General features: G+C 37.4%; 1 protein-coding gene across 1 annotated transcript; it reads right to left on the reverse strand.

Moving 5' to 3' along the window:
• Window positions 1–16,419: 16,419 nt before the first annotated feature.
• LOC113932621 (39S ribosomal protein L42, mitochondrial-like) lies at window positions 16,420–16,970 on the reverse strand. The gene is made up of 2 exons (XM_035722190.1): window positions 16,957–16,970; window positions 16,420–16,837 (listed from the first exon to the last, which is right to left on the reverse strand). Exons 1-2 carry the CDS (start codon window positions 16,968–16,970, stop codon window positions 16,420–16,422), a joined length of 432 nt encoding a protein of 143 aa, XP_035578083.1.
• Window positions 16,971–17,964: the final 994 nt, after the last annotated feature.

Genomic DNA, 17,964 nt, shown 5'->3' on the forward strand with positions numbered 1-17,964 from the left:
TTTTTTTTTTTTGGTAATAAAAATATTCTAAAATTGACCTCAGTGGTGTTTGCACATATCTGCGAATATACTAAAATCCATTGAATTACACTCTTCAAATGAATGAATTGTATGATATGTGAATTATATATCAATAAAGATGTTATTAAATTCTGAGCAAGTAGTAGAGACCCATTCTTCCATGGACAAGCATTGACGATTTTCTATTGAGTTGAATTATTAAATGGAGTCACCTTAAGTAAGATTTTAGTTCAGTTTTAGTAAGATTTAGTTCATTTTTTTTCTGTGTGATTAAACACCCATCAAAAGCCTCCCCAGCTTTGTACGTTTCTGAAAGCAACTTTACTTCTCTTGGCAGTTACCTTCCTGACATCGTTAATTTTACTTACTGTCTTTTTCTCAAAGATAATTTGAAATAGAATAATCTTTTTCAGAAACCTTAAGATTTGCCACCAAGATATCCTTTTACATCTTGCTAAATGATCAAGTATTTTCCTGATAAACCTTATCAATGATGCTAATTATAGCATCATTAACTAGATGCTATAGGGAGTGGGGGCTGACGTGATTCAGAGGTTTATATGTAGTTTAAAGAAATCTCTACTGATGTATGGATTCTCACTAGAAATGAGTTTACCTGCTCTCAGTGATTTTGACAGTAGCAAGTCATTTGTGTGTCATTTTTAACATCTAAGTGTGCCTTCCCTGTCATAGCACTATGCTCAGTAGTACATGAATATAAAAATAATAGAAAGTTTCATAGTTATACACACCCACCCACACATATTTACACACATATTTAGTCATTAGCAATGATAGACATATTAATAATTACATTGATAGTGTGCAAAAGCATAAATGCATATGGATTTAAAAGATTTATATGCATATTTATGTATAAGGGATAAGCAGAGATGATGGGAGGAAGGGTTCCTTGGAGGTCAGAGTTAGAGTTGTGAAAGAAAGGAAGAATAATGTCATTTATCAACCAGGGATTCTTATTTATCTATATTGAACTAATGAGAATTCCTTCCCAGCTCAACGGAATTGCCTAGAAAAACCACCAGAGAGGTATACACATTTCTCTCTTTTTGACAGGATGGTTTCTTCATTTCCTATTTAACTTAAAAATGAGAACCCAGGGATAGGTACATATATGGGTAGAGATGAACAAGTGGATACTCCTACAATAGGAGGGAGAAGCAAGCAAAGTAAGTGGGGTTTCCATTGCATTTGTTTGTCAAAGTAAATGATTTATTTCCTTAATGAAGGGCTATTCTTCCTTAATGAAGGGCAGTCATATCCATGTGGAAACAATTATGTATCATGTACTTACTGTAGTTTTCTTGTATTTCATAGCTGGATATAGACATAGCTCAATGTTGCATGTTGCTACTGCAATTAAGAAATAACACCTTAAGGGTCATGTTTTTTCACCATGGCAGTATTTATAAACTTACTAATTATTTTGCCTTCCTTTCCTCTTGGCCTGGGCTTGAACTTCATCAGTTAATCTAGAAATCCTGAGAATATAATTTTATTTTATTATTTTATTTTTTAAATTTAAATTCTAGTTAGTTAACATACAGTGCAATATTGGTTTCTGGAGTAGAATTCAGTGATTCATCACCTATATACAATACCCAGTGCTCATTATATCAAGTGTCCTCTTTAATACCCATCACCATCTAGCTCATCACCCACCCACTTCTCTCCATCAACCCTCAGTTTGTTCTCTATCGTTAAGACTCTCTTATGGCTTGTTTCCCTATCTCCTTTTTTTTTCTCCCCCCCCCTCCCATATGTTCATCTGTTTTCTTTCTTAAATTCCACATATGAGTGAGGTCATATGGTGTTTGTCTTTCTCTGACTGGCTTATTTCACTTAGCATAATACACTCTAGCTCCATCCACTTTGTTGCAAATGGCAAGATTTCATTCTTTTTGATGGCTGAGTAATATTCCATTATATCTATCTATCTATATATAATATAGATATCTACCACATCCTCTTTATTCATTCATCAGTCAGTGGACATTTGGGCTTTGTTCATAGTTTGGCTGTTGTCGATAATGCTGCTATAAACATCAGGGTGCATGTACTCCTTCAAATCTGTATTTTTGTATCCTTTGGGTAAATACCTAGTAGTGCAATTGCTTAGGTCATAGGTAGTTCTATTTTTAACATTTTGAGGAACCTCCAAACTGTTCTCCAGAGTGGCTCCACCGAGTTTGCATTTCCACCAACAGTGCAAGAGGGTTCCCCTTTCTCCACATCCTTGCCAACACCAGTTTTTTCTTGTGTTGTTAATTTTAGCCATTCTGACAGGTGTAAGGTGGTCTCGTTGTGGTTTTGATTTGTATTTCCCTGATGATGAGTTATGTTGAGCATCTTTTCATGTTCTGCTAGCCATCTGGATGTTTTCTTTGGAGAAGTATCTATTCATGTCTGCCCATTTCTTAACTGGGTTATTTGTTTTTTGGGTGTTGAGTTTGATACGTTCTTTATCGATTTTGGATACTAACTCTCTATCAGATATGTTGTTTGCAAATACCTTCTCCTATTCCATAGGCTGTCTTTTAGTATTTTTTTTAAGATTTTATTTGAGAGAGAGAGTGAGAGAGAGAGGGAGATCAGGAGTAGAGGGAGAAGCAGGCTCCCCGCTGAGCAGGGAGCCTGATGTGGGACCTGATCCCGGGATCATGACCCGAGCTAAAGGCAGACGCTTAACCTACTGAGCCACCTAGGCGCCCTGCCTTTTAGTTTTGTTGATTGTTTCCTTCACACTGCATATTTTCATCTAGATGAATTTCCAATAGTTCATTTTTGCTTTTGTTTCCCTTGCCTCTAGCGACATGTCTAATAAGAAGTTGCTATGGCTGAGGTCAAAGAGGTTTCTGCTTGTGTTCTCCTCCAGGATTTTGATGGTTTCTTGTCTCACGTTTAGGCCTTTTATCCATTTTGAATTTATGTTTGTGTATGGTGTAAGAGAGTGGTCCAGTTTCATTCTTTTGCATGTTGCTGTCCAGTTTTCTTAACACCATTTGTTGAAGAGACATTCTTTTTTGCATTGGATATTCTTTCATGCTTTGTCAGAGATTAGTTGACCATATAGTTGTGGGTCAATTTCTGGGTTCTTTTTCTGTTTTATTGATCTGTGTGTCTGTTTTTATGCCAGTTTTATGCCATACTGTCTTGATGACTACAGCTTTGTAATAGAGCTTGAAATCTGGAATTGTGATGCTTCCAGTTTTGTTTTTCTTTTTCAGAATTTCTTTGGCTATTTGGAGTCTTTTTTGATTCCATGCAAATTTTAGGATTGTTTGTTCTAACTCTGAAAAATGCTGGTGTATTTTGATACGGATTGCATTAAATGTGTAGATTGCCTTGGGTAGTATAGACATTTTAACAATGTTTGTTCTTCCAATCCATGGAATGCTTTTTCATTTCTTTGTGTCCTCTTTAATATCTTTCATTAGTGTTCTATAGTTTTCAGAGTACAGATCTTTTACCTCTGTAGTTATCTTATAGTTTTTGGTACAACTGCAAATTGGATTGATTCCTTGATTTCTTTCTCTGCTCCTTCATTATGGGTGTATAGAAATGCAACAGATTACTGCATGTTGATTTTATATCTTGCAAATTTGATGAATTCATGTATTAGTTCTAGCAATTTTTTGGTAGAGTCTTTTGGGTTTTCTACATAGAGTATCATGTTGTCTGCAGATAGTGAAAGTTTTGACTTCCTCCTTGCTGATTTGGATGCCTTTCATTTCTTTCTGTTGTCTGATTGTTGAGGCTAAGACTTTCAGTCCCATGTTAAATAGTAATGGTGAGAGTGGACATCCCTATCTTGTTCCTGACCATAGAGGAAAGGCTCTCATCTTTTCCTATTGAAGATGACATTAGCTGTAGGACTTTGGTATATGGCCTTTATGATATTGAGGTATGTTCCATCTATCCCTACTTTGTTGAGGATTTTTAGCAAGAAAGGATGCTGTATTTTGTCAAATGCTTCTTCTTGTATCTATTGACAGGATCATATGATTCTTATCCTTTTATTAATGTGGTGTATCACATTGATTGATTTACAAATATTCAATGACCCCTACAGCCCAGGAATAAATTCCACTTGATGGTGGTGAATAATTCATTTAATGTACTGTAGAATTTGATTTGCTGGTATTTTACTGAGATTTTTTGCATCCATGTTCATCAGGGATATTGACCTGTAATTCCCCTTTCTAGTGGGGTCTTTGGTTTTGGAATCAAGGTAATGCTGGCTTTGTAGAATGAGTTTGAAAGTTTTCTTTTCATTTCTATTTTTTGGAACAGTTTGAGAATAGGTATTAACTCTTCTTTAAATGTTTGGTAGAATTCCCCTGGGAAGTCATCTGGCCCAGGACTTTTATTTGTTGGGAGATTTTTGATTACTGATTCTTTGCTGGTTATGGATCTGTTCAAACTTTCTATTTCTTCCTGTTTCGGTTTTGGTAGTTTGTAGGTTTCTAGGATTTTGTCCATTTCTTCCAGGTTGCCCAGTTTGTTGGCATATAATTTTTCATAGTATTTTCTTATAATTGTTTGTATTTCTGTGGTGTTCATTGTGATCTCTCCTATTTCATTCATGATTTTATCCATTCAGGTCCTTTCTCTTTTCTTTTTGATAAGTCTGGCTAGGGGTTTATCAATTTTGTTATTTCTTTCAAAGAACCAGCTCCTAGTTTTGTTGATCTGTTCTACCATTTTTTTTTTAATTTCTATATGATTTCTGCTCTATTCCTTCTGCTGGTTCTAGGCTTTATTTGCTATTCTTTTTCCAGCTCCTTTAGGTGTAAGGTTAGGTTATATATTTGAGACTTTTCTTGCTTCTTGAGGTAGGCCTGTATTGCTATATACTTCCCTCTGAGAACTGCATTTGCTGCATCCCAAAGGTTTTAGACTGTTGTGTTTTCATTTTCATATGCCTCTCTCTCTCTCTCTCTCTCTCTCTCTCTCTATATATATATATATATATATATATATATATATATTAGATTTTGCCACACATATCAACTTTTTTTTTTTAGGACATTCTTTTTTTTATTATTATTATGTTATATTAATCACCATACATTACATCATTTGTTTTTAATGTAGTGTTCCATGATTCATTCTTTGCATATAACACCCAGTGCTCCATGCAGTACGTGCCCTCTTTAATGCCCATCACCAGGCTAACCCATCCCCTCACCCCCCTCCCCTCTAGAACCCTCTGTTTCTCAGAGTCAATAGTCTCTCATGGTTCGTCTCCCCCTCCGATTTCCCCCCTCTTCATTTTTCCCTTCCTGCTATCTTCTTCTTCTTCTTTTTTTAACATATAATGTATTATTTGTTATACCAGATGGTACAGGTCTGTGATTCAACAGTCTTAAACAATTCACAACACTCACCATAGCACATACCATCCCCAATGTCTATCACACAGCGCCTCATCCCTCCTAAACCCCACCACTCCAGCAACCCTCAGGTTGTTTCCTGAGATGAAGAATTCCTCATATCAGTGAGGTCATATGATACATGTCTTTCTCTGATTGACTTATTTCGCTCAGCATAATACCCTCGATTTCCATCCACGTCTTTGCAAATGGCAAGATTTCATTCCTTCTGATGGCTGCATAATATTCCATTGTGTATATATATATATACCACATCTTCTTTATCCATTCATCTGTCGATGGACATCATGGCTCTTTCCATAGTTTGGCTATTGTAGACATTGCTGCTATAAATATCGGGGTGCACATACCCCTTCGGATCCCTACATTTGTATCTTTGGGGTAAATACCCAGTAGTGCAATTGCTGGATCATATGGTAGCTCTATTTTGAACTTTTTGAGGAACCTCCATACTGTTTTCCAGAGTGGTTGCACCAGCTTGCATTCCCACCAACAGTGTAGGAGGGTTCCCCGTTCTCCGCATCCCCGCCAACATAGGTTGTTTCCTGACTTGTTAATTTTAGCCATTCTGACTGGTGTGAGGTAGTATCTCATTGAAGTTTTGATTTGGATTTCCCACTGCCGAGCGATGTTGAGCACTTTTTCATGTGTCTGTTGGCCATTTGGATGTCTTCTTTGGAAAAATGTCTGTTCATGTCTTCTGCCCATTTCTTGATTGGATCATTTGTTCTTTGGGTGTTAAGTTTCATAAGTTCTTTATAGATTTTGGATACTAGCTCTTTATCTGATATGTCATTTGCAAATATCTTCTCCCATTCTGTCGGTTGTCTTTTGGTTTTGTTGACTGTTTCTTTTGCACAGCAAAAGATGAAGTCTTTGATGAAGGACTTGATGAAGTTGCAATAGTTCATTTTTGCCCTTGCTTCCCTTGCCTTTGGTGATGTTTCTAGGAAGAAGTTGCTGCGGCTGAGGTCAAAGAGGTTGCTGCCTGTGTTCTCCTTTAGGATTTTGATGGACTCCTGTCTCACATTTAGGTCTTTCAACCATTTGGAGTCTATTTTTGTGTGTGGTGTAAGGAAATGGTCCAGTTTCATTCTTCTGCATGTGGCTGTCCAATTTCCCCAACACCATTTGTTAAAGAGACTGTCTTTTCCATTGGGTTCTTTCCTGCCTTATCAAAGATGAGTTGACCATAGAGTTGAGGGTCCATTTCTGGGCTCTCTATTCAGTTCCGTTGATCTGTGTGTCTGTTTTTGTGCCAGTACCATACTGTCTTGATGATGACAGCTTTGTAATAGAGCTTGAAGTCTGGAATTGTGATGCTACCAGCTTTGCTTTTCTTTTTCAACATTCCTCTGGCTATTCGGGGTCTTTTCTGGTTCCACACAAATTTTAGGATTATTTGTTCCATTTCTTTGAAAAAAGTAGATGGTATTTTGATGGGGATTGCATTAAATGTGTAGATTGCTCTAGGTAGCATTGACATCTTCACAGTATTTATTCTTCCAATCCATGAGCATGGAATGTTTTTCCATTTCTTTGTGTCTTCCTCAATTTCTTTCATGAATATTCTATAGTTTTCTAAGTACAGATTCTTTGCCTCTTTGGTTAGATTTATTCCTAGGTATCTTATGGTTTTGGGTGCAATTGTAAATGGGATCGGCTCCTTAATTTCTCTTTCTTCTGTCTTGGTGGTGGTGTATAGGAATGCCACTGATTTCTGTGCATTGATTTTATATCCTGCCACTTTGCTGAATTCCTGTATGAGTTCTAGCAGTTTTGGGATGGAGTCTTTTGGGTTTTCCACAAAAAGTATTGTATCATCTGCAAAGAGTGAGAGTTTGACTTCTTTGCTGATTTGGATGCCTTTGATTTCTTTTTGTTGTCTGATTGCTGTGGCTAGGACTTCTAATACTATGTTGAATAGCAGTGGTGATAGTGGACATCCCTATCATGTTCCTGACCTTAGGGGGAAAGCTCTCAGTTTTTCCCCATTGAGAATGATATTTGCTGTAGGTTTTTCATAGATGGCTTTTATGATATTGAGGTATGTACCCTCTATCCCTATACTCTGAAGAGTTTTGATCAAGAAAGGATGCTGTACTTTGTCAAATGCTTTTTCTTCATCTGTTGAGAGGATCATATGGTTCTTGTTCTTTCTTTTATTAATGTATTGTATCACATTGATTGATTTGCGGATGTTGAACCAACCTTGCAGCCCAGGGATAAATCCCACTTGGTCGTGGTGAATAATCCTTTTAATGTACTGTTGGATCCTATTGGCTAGTATTTTGGTGAGAATTTTTGCATCCATGTTCATCAAGGACATTGGTCTGTATTCTCCTTTTTGATGGGGTTTTGTTTGGTTTGGGGATCAAGGTAATGCTGGCCTCATAAAATGAGTTTGGAAGTTTTCCTTCCATTTCTATTTTTTGGAACAGTTTCAGAATAATAGATATTAATTCTTCTTGAAGTGTTTGGTAGAATTCCCCTGGGAAGCCATCTGGCCCTGGGCTTTTGTTTGTTGGGAGATTTTTGATGACTGCTTTAATTTCCTTAGTGGTTATAGGTCTGTTCAGGTTTTCTATTTCTTCCTGGTTCAGTTTTGGTGGTTGATACATCTCTAGGAATGCATCCATTTCTTCCAGATTATCTAATGTGCTGCCATATAGTTGCTCATAATATGTTCTTATAATTGTTTGTATTTCTTTGGTGTTGGTTATGATCTCTCCTCTTTCATTCATGATTTTATTTGGGTCATTTCTCTTTTCTTTTTGATAAGTCTGGCCAGGGGTTTATCAATCTTGTTAATTCTTTCAAAGAACCAGCTCCTAGTTTCATTGATCTGTTCTACTGTTCTTTTGGTTTCTATTTCATTGATTTCTGCTCTGATCTTTATTATTTCTCTTCTCCTGCTGGGTTTCGGCTTTATTTGCTGTTTTTTCTCTAGCTCCTTTAGGTGTAGGGTTAGGTTGTGTATTTGAGACCTTTCTTATTTCTTGAGAAAGGCTTGTATTGCTATATACTTTCCTCTTAGGACTGCCTTTGTTGCATCCCAAAGATTTTGAACAGTTGTGTTTTCATTTTCATTGGTTTCCATGAATTTTTTTAAATTCTTCTTTAATTTCCTGGTTAACCCATTCATTCTTTAGTAGGATGCTCTTTAGCCTCCATGTATTTGAGTTCTTTCCGACTTCCCCTCTTGTGATTGAGTTCTAGTTTCAAAGCACTGTGGTCTGAAAATATGCAGGGAATGAACCCAATCTTTTGGTACCAGTTGAGACCTGATTTGTGACCTAGGATGTGATCTATTCTGCAGAGTGTTCCATGGGCACTAGAGAAGATTGTGTATTCCATTGCTTTGGGATGGAATGTTCTGAATATGTCTGTGAAGTCCATTTGGTCCAGTGTGTCATTTAAAGTCTTTATTTCCTTGTTGATCTTTTGCTTAGATGATCTGTCCATTTCAGTCAGGGGGGTGTTAACGTCCCCCACTATTATTGTATTGTTGTCGATGTGTTTCTTTGGTGTTTTTGTTAATTGGCGATATAATTGGCTGCTCCTATGTTATGGGTATAGGTATTCACAAGTGTTAGAGCTTCTTGTTGGATAGACCCTTTAAGTATGACATACTGCCCTTCTTCATCTCTTATTACAGTCTGTGGTTTAAAATCTAATTTGTCTGATATAAGGATTGCCACCCCAGTTTTATTTTGGTGTCCATTAGCATGGTAAATGGTTTTCCACACCCTCACTTTCAATCTGGGGGTGTCTTTGGGTCTAAAATGAGTCTCTTGCCAACAGCATATTGATGGGTCTTATTTTTTTATCTAGTCTGATACCTTGTGTCTCTTGATTGGGGCATTTAGCCCATTTACATTCAGGGTAACTAGATATGAATTTAGTGCCATTGTATTTCCTGTAAGGTGACTGTTACTGTATATTGTCTGTGTTCCTTTCCCGTCTGTGTTACTTTTAGGCTCTCTCTTTGCCCAGAGGACCCCTTTCAATATTTCTTGTAGGGCTGGTTTTGTGTCAGCAAATTCCTTGAGTTTTTGTTTGTCCTGGAAGCTTTTTATCTCTCCTATTTTCAATGACAGTCTAGCTGGATATAGTATGCTTGGCTGCATATTTTTCTCATTTAGTGCTCTGAATATATCATGCCAGACCTTTCTGGCTTGCCAGGTCTCTGTGGATATGTCTGTTGTCAGTCTAATGTTTCTACCATTGTAGGTTACAGATCTCTTCTCCCGAGCTGCTTTCAGGATTTTCTCCTTGTCTCTGAGACTCATAATTTTTCTGTTAGATGTCAGGGTGTTGACCTGTATTTTTTTTTGAGGTGGGTTCTCTGTGCCTCCTGGATTTTGATGCCTCTTTCCTTCCCCACATTAGGGAAGTTCTCTGCTATAATTTGCTCCAGTATACCTTCTTCCCCCCTCTCTCTTTCTTCTTCTTCTGGGATCCCAATTACTCTAATATTGTTTCATCTTATGGTATCACTTATCTCTTGAATTCTGCCCTCATGATCCAGTAGTTGTTTCTCTCTGTTTTTCTCAGCTTCTTTATTTTCAATCAGTTGGTCATCTATATCAGTAATTCTCTCTTCTGCCTCTTTTATCCTAGCAGTTATAGCCTCCATTTTTGATTGCACCTCATTAATAACCTTTTTGATTTTGACTTGGTTAGATTTTAGTTCTTTTATTTCTCCAGAGAGGGTTTCTCTAGTATCTTCTATGCTTTTTTCAAGCCCAGCTAGTATCTTTAAATTCATCATTCTGAACTCTATTTCCGACATCTTACTAATGTCCGTATTGATTAGGTCCCTGGCAGTCGGTTCTGCCTCTTGTTCTTTTTCTTGAGGTGTTTTTTTTCCATCTTGTCATTTTGTCCAGAGGAGAATAGATGAATGAGAGAAAAAAATGCTAACAGAGTAACAACAACCCCAGAAAAATATACACTAAACAAATCAGAAGAACCCTGAAACCATGGGAAAAGAAAGGGAAAGAAAGAAAAAAAAAAAAAGAAAAAGATAAAAACAAACAACCAAAGAAAAAACAATATGATCAAATATGATCAGGCTGCTGCATAGATCAGTGCCACACACTAGATTTTGGGTGTATTTTGGTCTGTTAGAAGAAAGTGCCTCCCAAAATTTTAAAGAAAGAAAAACTTCTATATGTACAAAAATAAGGGTACATACGATGAAGGGATGGAATATGAGTGTAAAGATGAAAATTATAAAAGATTTTATAAAAGGAATTGATAAGAAGTGTTGAAAAAAGAAGGAAGAGGATTTAAAAAAAGGGAGAGAATGTGATCAGGAAGGAGACTAGAACAAAGCCATACACTAGAGATTTAGGGTAAATTTTAGTATTTTAGAAGTAAGTGTATCCCAAAATTTTAAAGAGAGAACTTATATATATACCAAAAATAAGGTTAACTACTATGAAGAGGTAGAATATGACTCAAAAAATGAAAAATAGAAAAGATTTTTTAAAAAGGGAGTGATAAGATGTTGGTTGAAAAAGGGAAAAAGAAAAATTAAAAAAAAAAGCAAAAGAAAGTTAAAAAAATTAACTTTGAAAAACTAAAGAATTATGGGATAAAAGCCATGAATTCTATGTGCTGTATTCTCCTAGTGCTGGCATTCTGTCATTCTCATTGATCAGTAAACTTGGTCTGGCTGGCCATTCTTGCTGATCTTCTGGGGGAGGGGCCTGTTGCCGTGGTTCCCAAATGTCTTTGCCGGAGGCGGAATTGCCCCGCCCTTGCTGGGTCAGGGCTAAGCAATCTGCTCGGGTTTGCTCTCAGGAGCTTTTGTTCCCTGCAAGCTTTCCATAGAGCTTTGGAGGAGGGGAATGAAAATGGCAGCCTCCCAATCTCCGCCCAGGAGGAGCTGAGAACTCGGGGCCCCACTCCACAGTGCAGCCCCAGAGAAAAGCAGTCAATCACTCCCGTCTGCCTGGTCTCCAGCGGCACTCCGTGCTCACCCTGCCTGTGACTGATCGCTTCTATCTCTGGCACCCGACCCCGTGTGGAGTCTCCAAACCCAGCAGAGCCCTGCAGTGCGCTCCTGCACTGCTCCTCCCAGGGGAGGAAGGGAAGTCTCCCCGGATCTGCCGCTTGTTGGGTCCCTGCTGGAGGAGCAGTGGCCTGGCTGTGCTGTGGACCATGGTTTATGGCAACTCTGAGCTGAGAGCCTGCGCCTTGGCTCGGTCTCTGCAGCTGGCTTTCCCGCTCCATTACTTGGGAGCTCTGCCGCACTCAGGCACCCCCATCTTTCTGTGACCCCGAGGGTCCTGAGATCACGAGGGTTCCACCCCCTGCTTAGCCACTGGAACGATGTCCCTCAGCAGAGCCAACTTCTAGAATTTCCGATTTTGTGCTCCGAGGCTCTGTCACTTGCCAGAATTAGCTGATGCAGGCCTCCTCCCCCACCATCTATCCTCCTGAATATCACCTTGGATTCACTTCTCTGCACGTCCTACCTTCCAGAAAGTGGTCGCTTTTCTGTTCAGAGAGTTGCTGCTATTCTTTTCTTCGATCTCCTGTTGAGTTCAGAGGTTTTTAGAATTGTTTGATCCCTGTCTACCTGAATTCCTGGGACCAGACGAAATTTAGGTCTCCTACTCCTCTGCCATCTTGCTCCTCCACTTCCATGTATTTTTAAAATTTCTTCTTTGAGTTCCTGGTTAACCCATTCATTCTTTAGTAGGATGTTCTTTAACCTCCATCATGTATTTGTGGTCTTTCCAAATTTTTTCTTGTGGTTGACTTTAGGTTTCATAGCATTGTGGCTTCAAAATATGCATTATGATATCGATCTTTTTGTACTTGTCAAAGGCTGACTTGTGACCCAGTATGTACTGTATTCTGGAGAATGTTCTTTATGTACTCAAAAAGAATGTGTATTCTGGTGCTTTAGGATGAAATAGGTTTGTTAAGTCCTGAATAGATCTGTTAAGTCCCCTTGGTCCAGTGTGTCATTCAAAGCCATTGTTTCCTTTTTGATTTTCTGCTTAGATGATCTGTCTATTGCTGTGAGTGTTAAAGTCCCTTATTACTATTGTATTATTATCAATGAGTTTCTTTATGTTTATTATTAATCGATTTATATGTTTGGATGCTTCCAAGTTGGCATAAATATTTATGATTGTTAGATCTTCCTGATGGATAGACCCCTTAATTATGATATAATGCCCTTTTTTCTCTCTTGTTACAGTCTTTATTTTAAAATCTAGTTTGTCTGATATAAGTATGGCTACTCTGGCTTTCTTTTGATGTTGATTAGCAAGATAGATGGTTCTCCATCCCCTCACTTTCAATCCACAGGTGTCTTTAGGTCTAAAATGAGTCTCTTACAGGAAGCATATAGATGGATCTTGTTTTTTTATCCATTCTGATACCCTATCTTTTGATTGGAGCATTTAGTCCATTTACATTCAGAGTGATTATTGAAAGATATGAATTTAGTGTCATTGTGTTCTCTGTAGAGCTGGTGTCTCTGGTGATGTTTTCTGGTCCTTTCTAGTCTTTGTTGCTTTTGGTATTTTTTTCTCCACTCAATGAGCCTCCCCTTAAAATTTCTTGCAGGGTAGCTTAGTGGTCACAAATGCCTTTAGTTTTTGTTTGTCTAGGAAACTCTGTCTCTTCTTCTATTCTGAATGACAGCCTTGTTGGGTAAATAATTCTTGACTGAATATTTTTCCCATTCAGTACATTGAATATTTCCTGCCATTTTTTTCTGGCCTGCCAAGTTTCTGTGGATAGATCTGCTGTGAACCTAATCTGTCTTGACTTATAGGTTAAGGACTTTTTTCCTTTGCTGCTTTCAGGATGCTTTCCTTATCTGTGTATTTCGAGAATTAGATTATGATATGCCTTGGCAATGGTTGGCTTTTGTTGAATTTAATGGGAGTTCTCTATGCTTCTTGGATTTTGCTGTCCGTGTCCTTCCCCAGATTAGGGAAGTTTTCAGCTATACTTTGTTCAAAGAAAGCTTCTACCCCTTTTTCTCTCTCTTCATCTTCTCTGACTCCTATGATAGGAATGTTATTATGTTTTAGTAAGTTGCTGAGTTCCCTAAGTCTACCTTCAGGGTCCATTACCTTTATTTCCTTCTACTTTATTTTACATACTTTTGTCTTCTATATCACTGATTTGCTTCTCTGCTCTGCCCCTCCTCATTTTTATGACCTCCACTTGGGATTGCTTCTCAGTTACAGCATTTTCAATTTCGGCCTGACTAGATTTTAGTTCTTTTATCTCTGCAGTAAGGGATCCTCTAATGTTTTCTGCACTTTTTTCAAGCCCAGCTAGTATCCTTATAAACATTGATTTAAATTCTAGTTCAGACATTTTACTTATATCTGTATTGATTACCTGGCCCTGAGTTCTACCTCCTGTTCTTTCCTTTGGGGTAAATTTCTCCATCTTGTCATTTTGTCCAGAAAATAAAAGAAGAAAGAGAAACAACAACAACAACAAACCAAACAAGAAACAAAGAACCCCCAAAACAAAATAACTAGATCCTGAATGGTCTGCTTGTTAAAAGAATCTATTTCCCCAATTAAAAAATATATATATATAAATAAATAAAATAAAATGAAAGTAAACAAACTATATATACTATATATAAATAAAAATTAAAAAATAATAAAAATTTTTAAAAAGGAAATTGAAAAAATAAGAAAATAAATGAAAAAAAAAGAATAAAAGTAAAAAGGGAGCTAAATCCTATTTCCCCTAGAGCTGAAGCTTTGCAGCATTCTATAATTAGTGTACTTAGTGGAGCAAGTTGTTTTTGCTGGTCTTCTGGGGGAGGAACCTGTTGTGCGGATTCTCAGGTGGACTTGACCTAGTTAAATGCACCGCCAAGGTGTAGGTGGGCGGGGCTTGGTATAAACAACTCTGGCCTCCATTAGGTAGTGCTGTTTTACTCCCTGAAGGCTTTCAGTGCTGATGGGCAGGATGAATATGGTGGTGTTCTGCTCACTAGCCCCGGAGCTGAAAGTTCATGCCCCCCACTCTTCAGTGAGCCCTCACAGAAGAGCAATCAATTGCTCATGTGTCCCTGGTTTCTGTCAGAACTCTGCTTTCACCCGGCCTATGTCTGATTTTTTTTTTTTTAATCTCAGGCATGTGACTTTCAAAACTCCAAATTTTGGGGACTCCCATGGCATGGACCTGCACTATTCCCCCAGGGGAGGGTCTCACCAAGCTTTTGCTCTTTGCTGGCCAGTTCCAGGAAATCAGTCGTTTGACCGCATAGCAGTTTGCACTTTATGGCAAAATAGAGCAGAAAGCCAGTACCAAGATACACTGTTTTCAACTGGCTTCCCCTGCTCCTATGCTTGGGAACAGTGCAGCACTTAGGTGCCTCCTGTTCTTCTTGTGACCCAAGGGATCCTCAGACCATGCTGTCACACCTGGTATTCCACCCTGCTTTGGCACCTGAGCACCTTTAAGCCAGGTATGTCCCCCATGGTAACAGTCTTCTAAAAGTTCAGATTTTGCACCCTGCTGCTTATAATACTTTGTGGTAGCCTCCTTAAGCGGGCTTCCTCCCTGCTGCCATATCCGCAGCTATATCAACCCCACGTCAACTTCTGCGCCACCTACCTTTCAAAAGGTGGTCGCTTTTCTACTTATAGACTTGCAGTTTTTGTTCTCTCAGACCTCCAATTGATTACTTGGGTGTCGGAATGATTTGATAACTATCTAGCTGTGTTCGAGGTGCGAGACAAGCTTAGGGTCCCCTTACTCCTCCACCATCTTAACTCCTCCCTAATGAGAACATAATTTTAAAAGTAATTTGTTGTGCACAAATAATACGCTTTTTAAAAATGATTAGCAGAAAGACTTGAAGATATTTTTCTGTTTAAGAAAAATCTTATTAAATGTATCTTAATCCTATTTCAGTGTTTCTGTCAAATTGTAAAAGTTGGAAGTTGGCATTAAACTGTGATTGACATTGTTAAAGAAGGTGGTAGATGTATACAGTAGAAATTCCTTAGACTTTTTTTTTTTAAGATTTATTTATTTATTTTAGAGAGAGAGCAAGTGGGGAGGAGCAGAGGGAAAGGGACAGGCAGACTCTGCACTGAGCACGGAGCCAGACATGGGGTTTGATCCCATGACACTGAGATCATTACTTGAATGGAAACCAAGAGTTGGACGCTCAACTGATTGAGCCACCCCGGTGCCCCTTCCTTAGACTTTTATAAGGTGTTTTGTTTAATCAAGGTTAAATTTTATAAATTTATTTTATGCAGTATGCCTTTGGTTCAAATTTAGGGTGCTAAGATTATGTTGTTGGAAGATTTGGGTAGTTCACAATGCTGATTGATATTTTATTAATTTGGAGGTAACATTCTCTGACTCTATATTGATTACTAATTTTAGCATCACAACTTTAATCATTGGGCCTTTGTAGAGGATCTTTTAATCATTGGGTCCATATATAAATATATTCTACATGTAGATATAGTAAAAATAGCTATTCTTTTTTATTCTACTTAGAGTAATATCATGTATGCATATAATTTAATATGAAACAATGTATTGTGATGTGATAAAAACATGGTATTTGGCATCTGAAAGATTGTGTTTGTCATCACTTTGCCATTTACTATGTAAGTCATTTGAATTTGCTGAATCTGTCTAAAATGAAGATAATAAAATCAAGCTCATGTGGAGAGTAAATGAAATTATGTATATTAAAATACCAGTATAATGCCTGAAAAGTGATAGACGCTCACTACAGAGTGTTTTTTTTTTATGTTTAAGTTTAAATGAGTATCTTATTATTTATTGGGGCCTATGAGTTCCTGGCAAGGAATTTTACATTTAGAATTTTTTTTATATGAAGACATTTTATTATTTTGCTATATAACATATTAATGAATATACTCAATTGCATTTTCTCAAATGGCAAATGAGACACAAGATAAGATCTTTTTGATTCCTGAAAGCCTCAGTATCATCTGTCTTTTGGAGGATCCAGTTTCCTACGATGTCTATGATACTGTCCACGAGGATACCAACAGTGCTTAGTAGTAAAGAACATTTTGCTAAGTTGTTCTATCATGGCTCCTTGCTCAAAGTGCTCATTTTTTTCTTCTAATATGGTTTTCAGCACTTGGTCGTGTGTTTCTTCGTTATTATGCACAGGATCTGGCCGAGGGATAGGTTTTGTATGTTCATATGGAATGTCCACAGAAGGGTGGTAGCATACTATTGTCCTGCCATCTGATGTCAAAGCAAGCTCTACTTTGCAATTATAGTCATCTGGTAGAGAAGAATATGTAGATTTATGACAAGCACAATATAAAGCTCCGTTTTGAATTGGAAATAAATGTTTCCAGATAGTTCTGTTTGATATCGCTATTTTACTGCTGCTAACGCCATGGTGAATCAAGATGCTTATTAGGTAGTGTGAAAGAAGATGATTTGAAGAGAAACTGATTTTAAAATCTTCTTCCAGGTATACCTATTTTTATCCCTGACAGCCGTTCACCGCGAGCCCGCCATCTTACCTCAATCACATGTAGAATTTTTATTTAAAAGATAATATAGGGGAACTAAAGAGGCATAATCTAGATAATCTAGAATTACCGTGCAGTTTTAGTGCCCAGGCTAGCATTTATGTTTATAATTATGTTCGTGCTAAATGAAGGTCAAATCACATCGTGGCACAGTGTAAGAATGAGGAATTCACAATATAAATATTCTGTGTTGAAGATATAGTGGAAGAAATTATAAGAAAACTTTATTTACACTCAATTTAAAAAATGCTGTATTTTGATTTTTTAAAAACAGTCTGATGACAAAATTTGCAAGAATTGAAAATTAACATCACATTATTTTCTTATTTTCAAACTCCATTACTAATCAGATAACCACTTAACATATTTTAATAAAACAAAATGATAACTTTATAATCAAATAAGACATATTTACAATGTTACCTGATTCTTCATTAAAACTTCATCTGTACTATTCTGTATAATTTACATACATAAGTATTTTGAAAATTATTAATATAATTGTGCCTTTTTGAAAGCATTCTTCTGCTTAGGAGTAGATTCAAATTTGTTACAGAAGGATTATGAAGAAAAAGAATTGGGTAATAATTAGTTGCTGCTCTTAGAGAAAATGTAATTTTGCATCAGAACAGTAGCAGGGCAGACTACAGTGGTACCTTGAAGAAAGGACATCTGAATTTCTCTAATTCCTTTTTTAGCATGCTGTCTGTGAGACCATGACATTGTATCAAAGGGAGGGTCCCATGAAAAAGGAGAGAGGGATACTTTTTTCCTGCAGAAGAAAGAATTAGGTAGGAAAACAAGGGAAGCAACATGCATTCTGATTTCTAAAGTCAGAAAGGGAAGTCATTTAAATAAATGAGGGCAACATAGTGGGTTGATGCTTTTGCGTCCACTTTCCATTTGGGAGTGGGAGAGGTGTTTGTCTTGAATGGCACTTCATAGCAACAAGGGATAGCCAAATCAAAATAGACTTGCTG

Source organism: Zalophus californianus, chromosome 10, assembly GCF_009762305.2.
Source record: "Zalophus californianus isolate mZalCal1 chromosome 10, mZalCal1.pri.v2, whole genome shotgun sequence".
NCBI lineage: Eukaryota > Metazoa > Chordata > Mammalia > Carnivora > Otariidae > Zalophus > Zalophus californianus.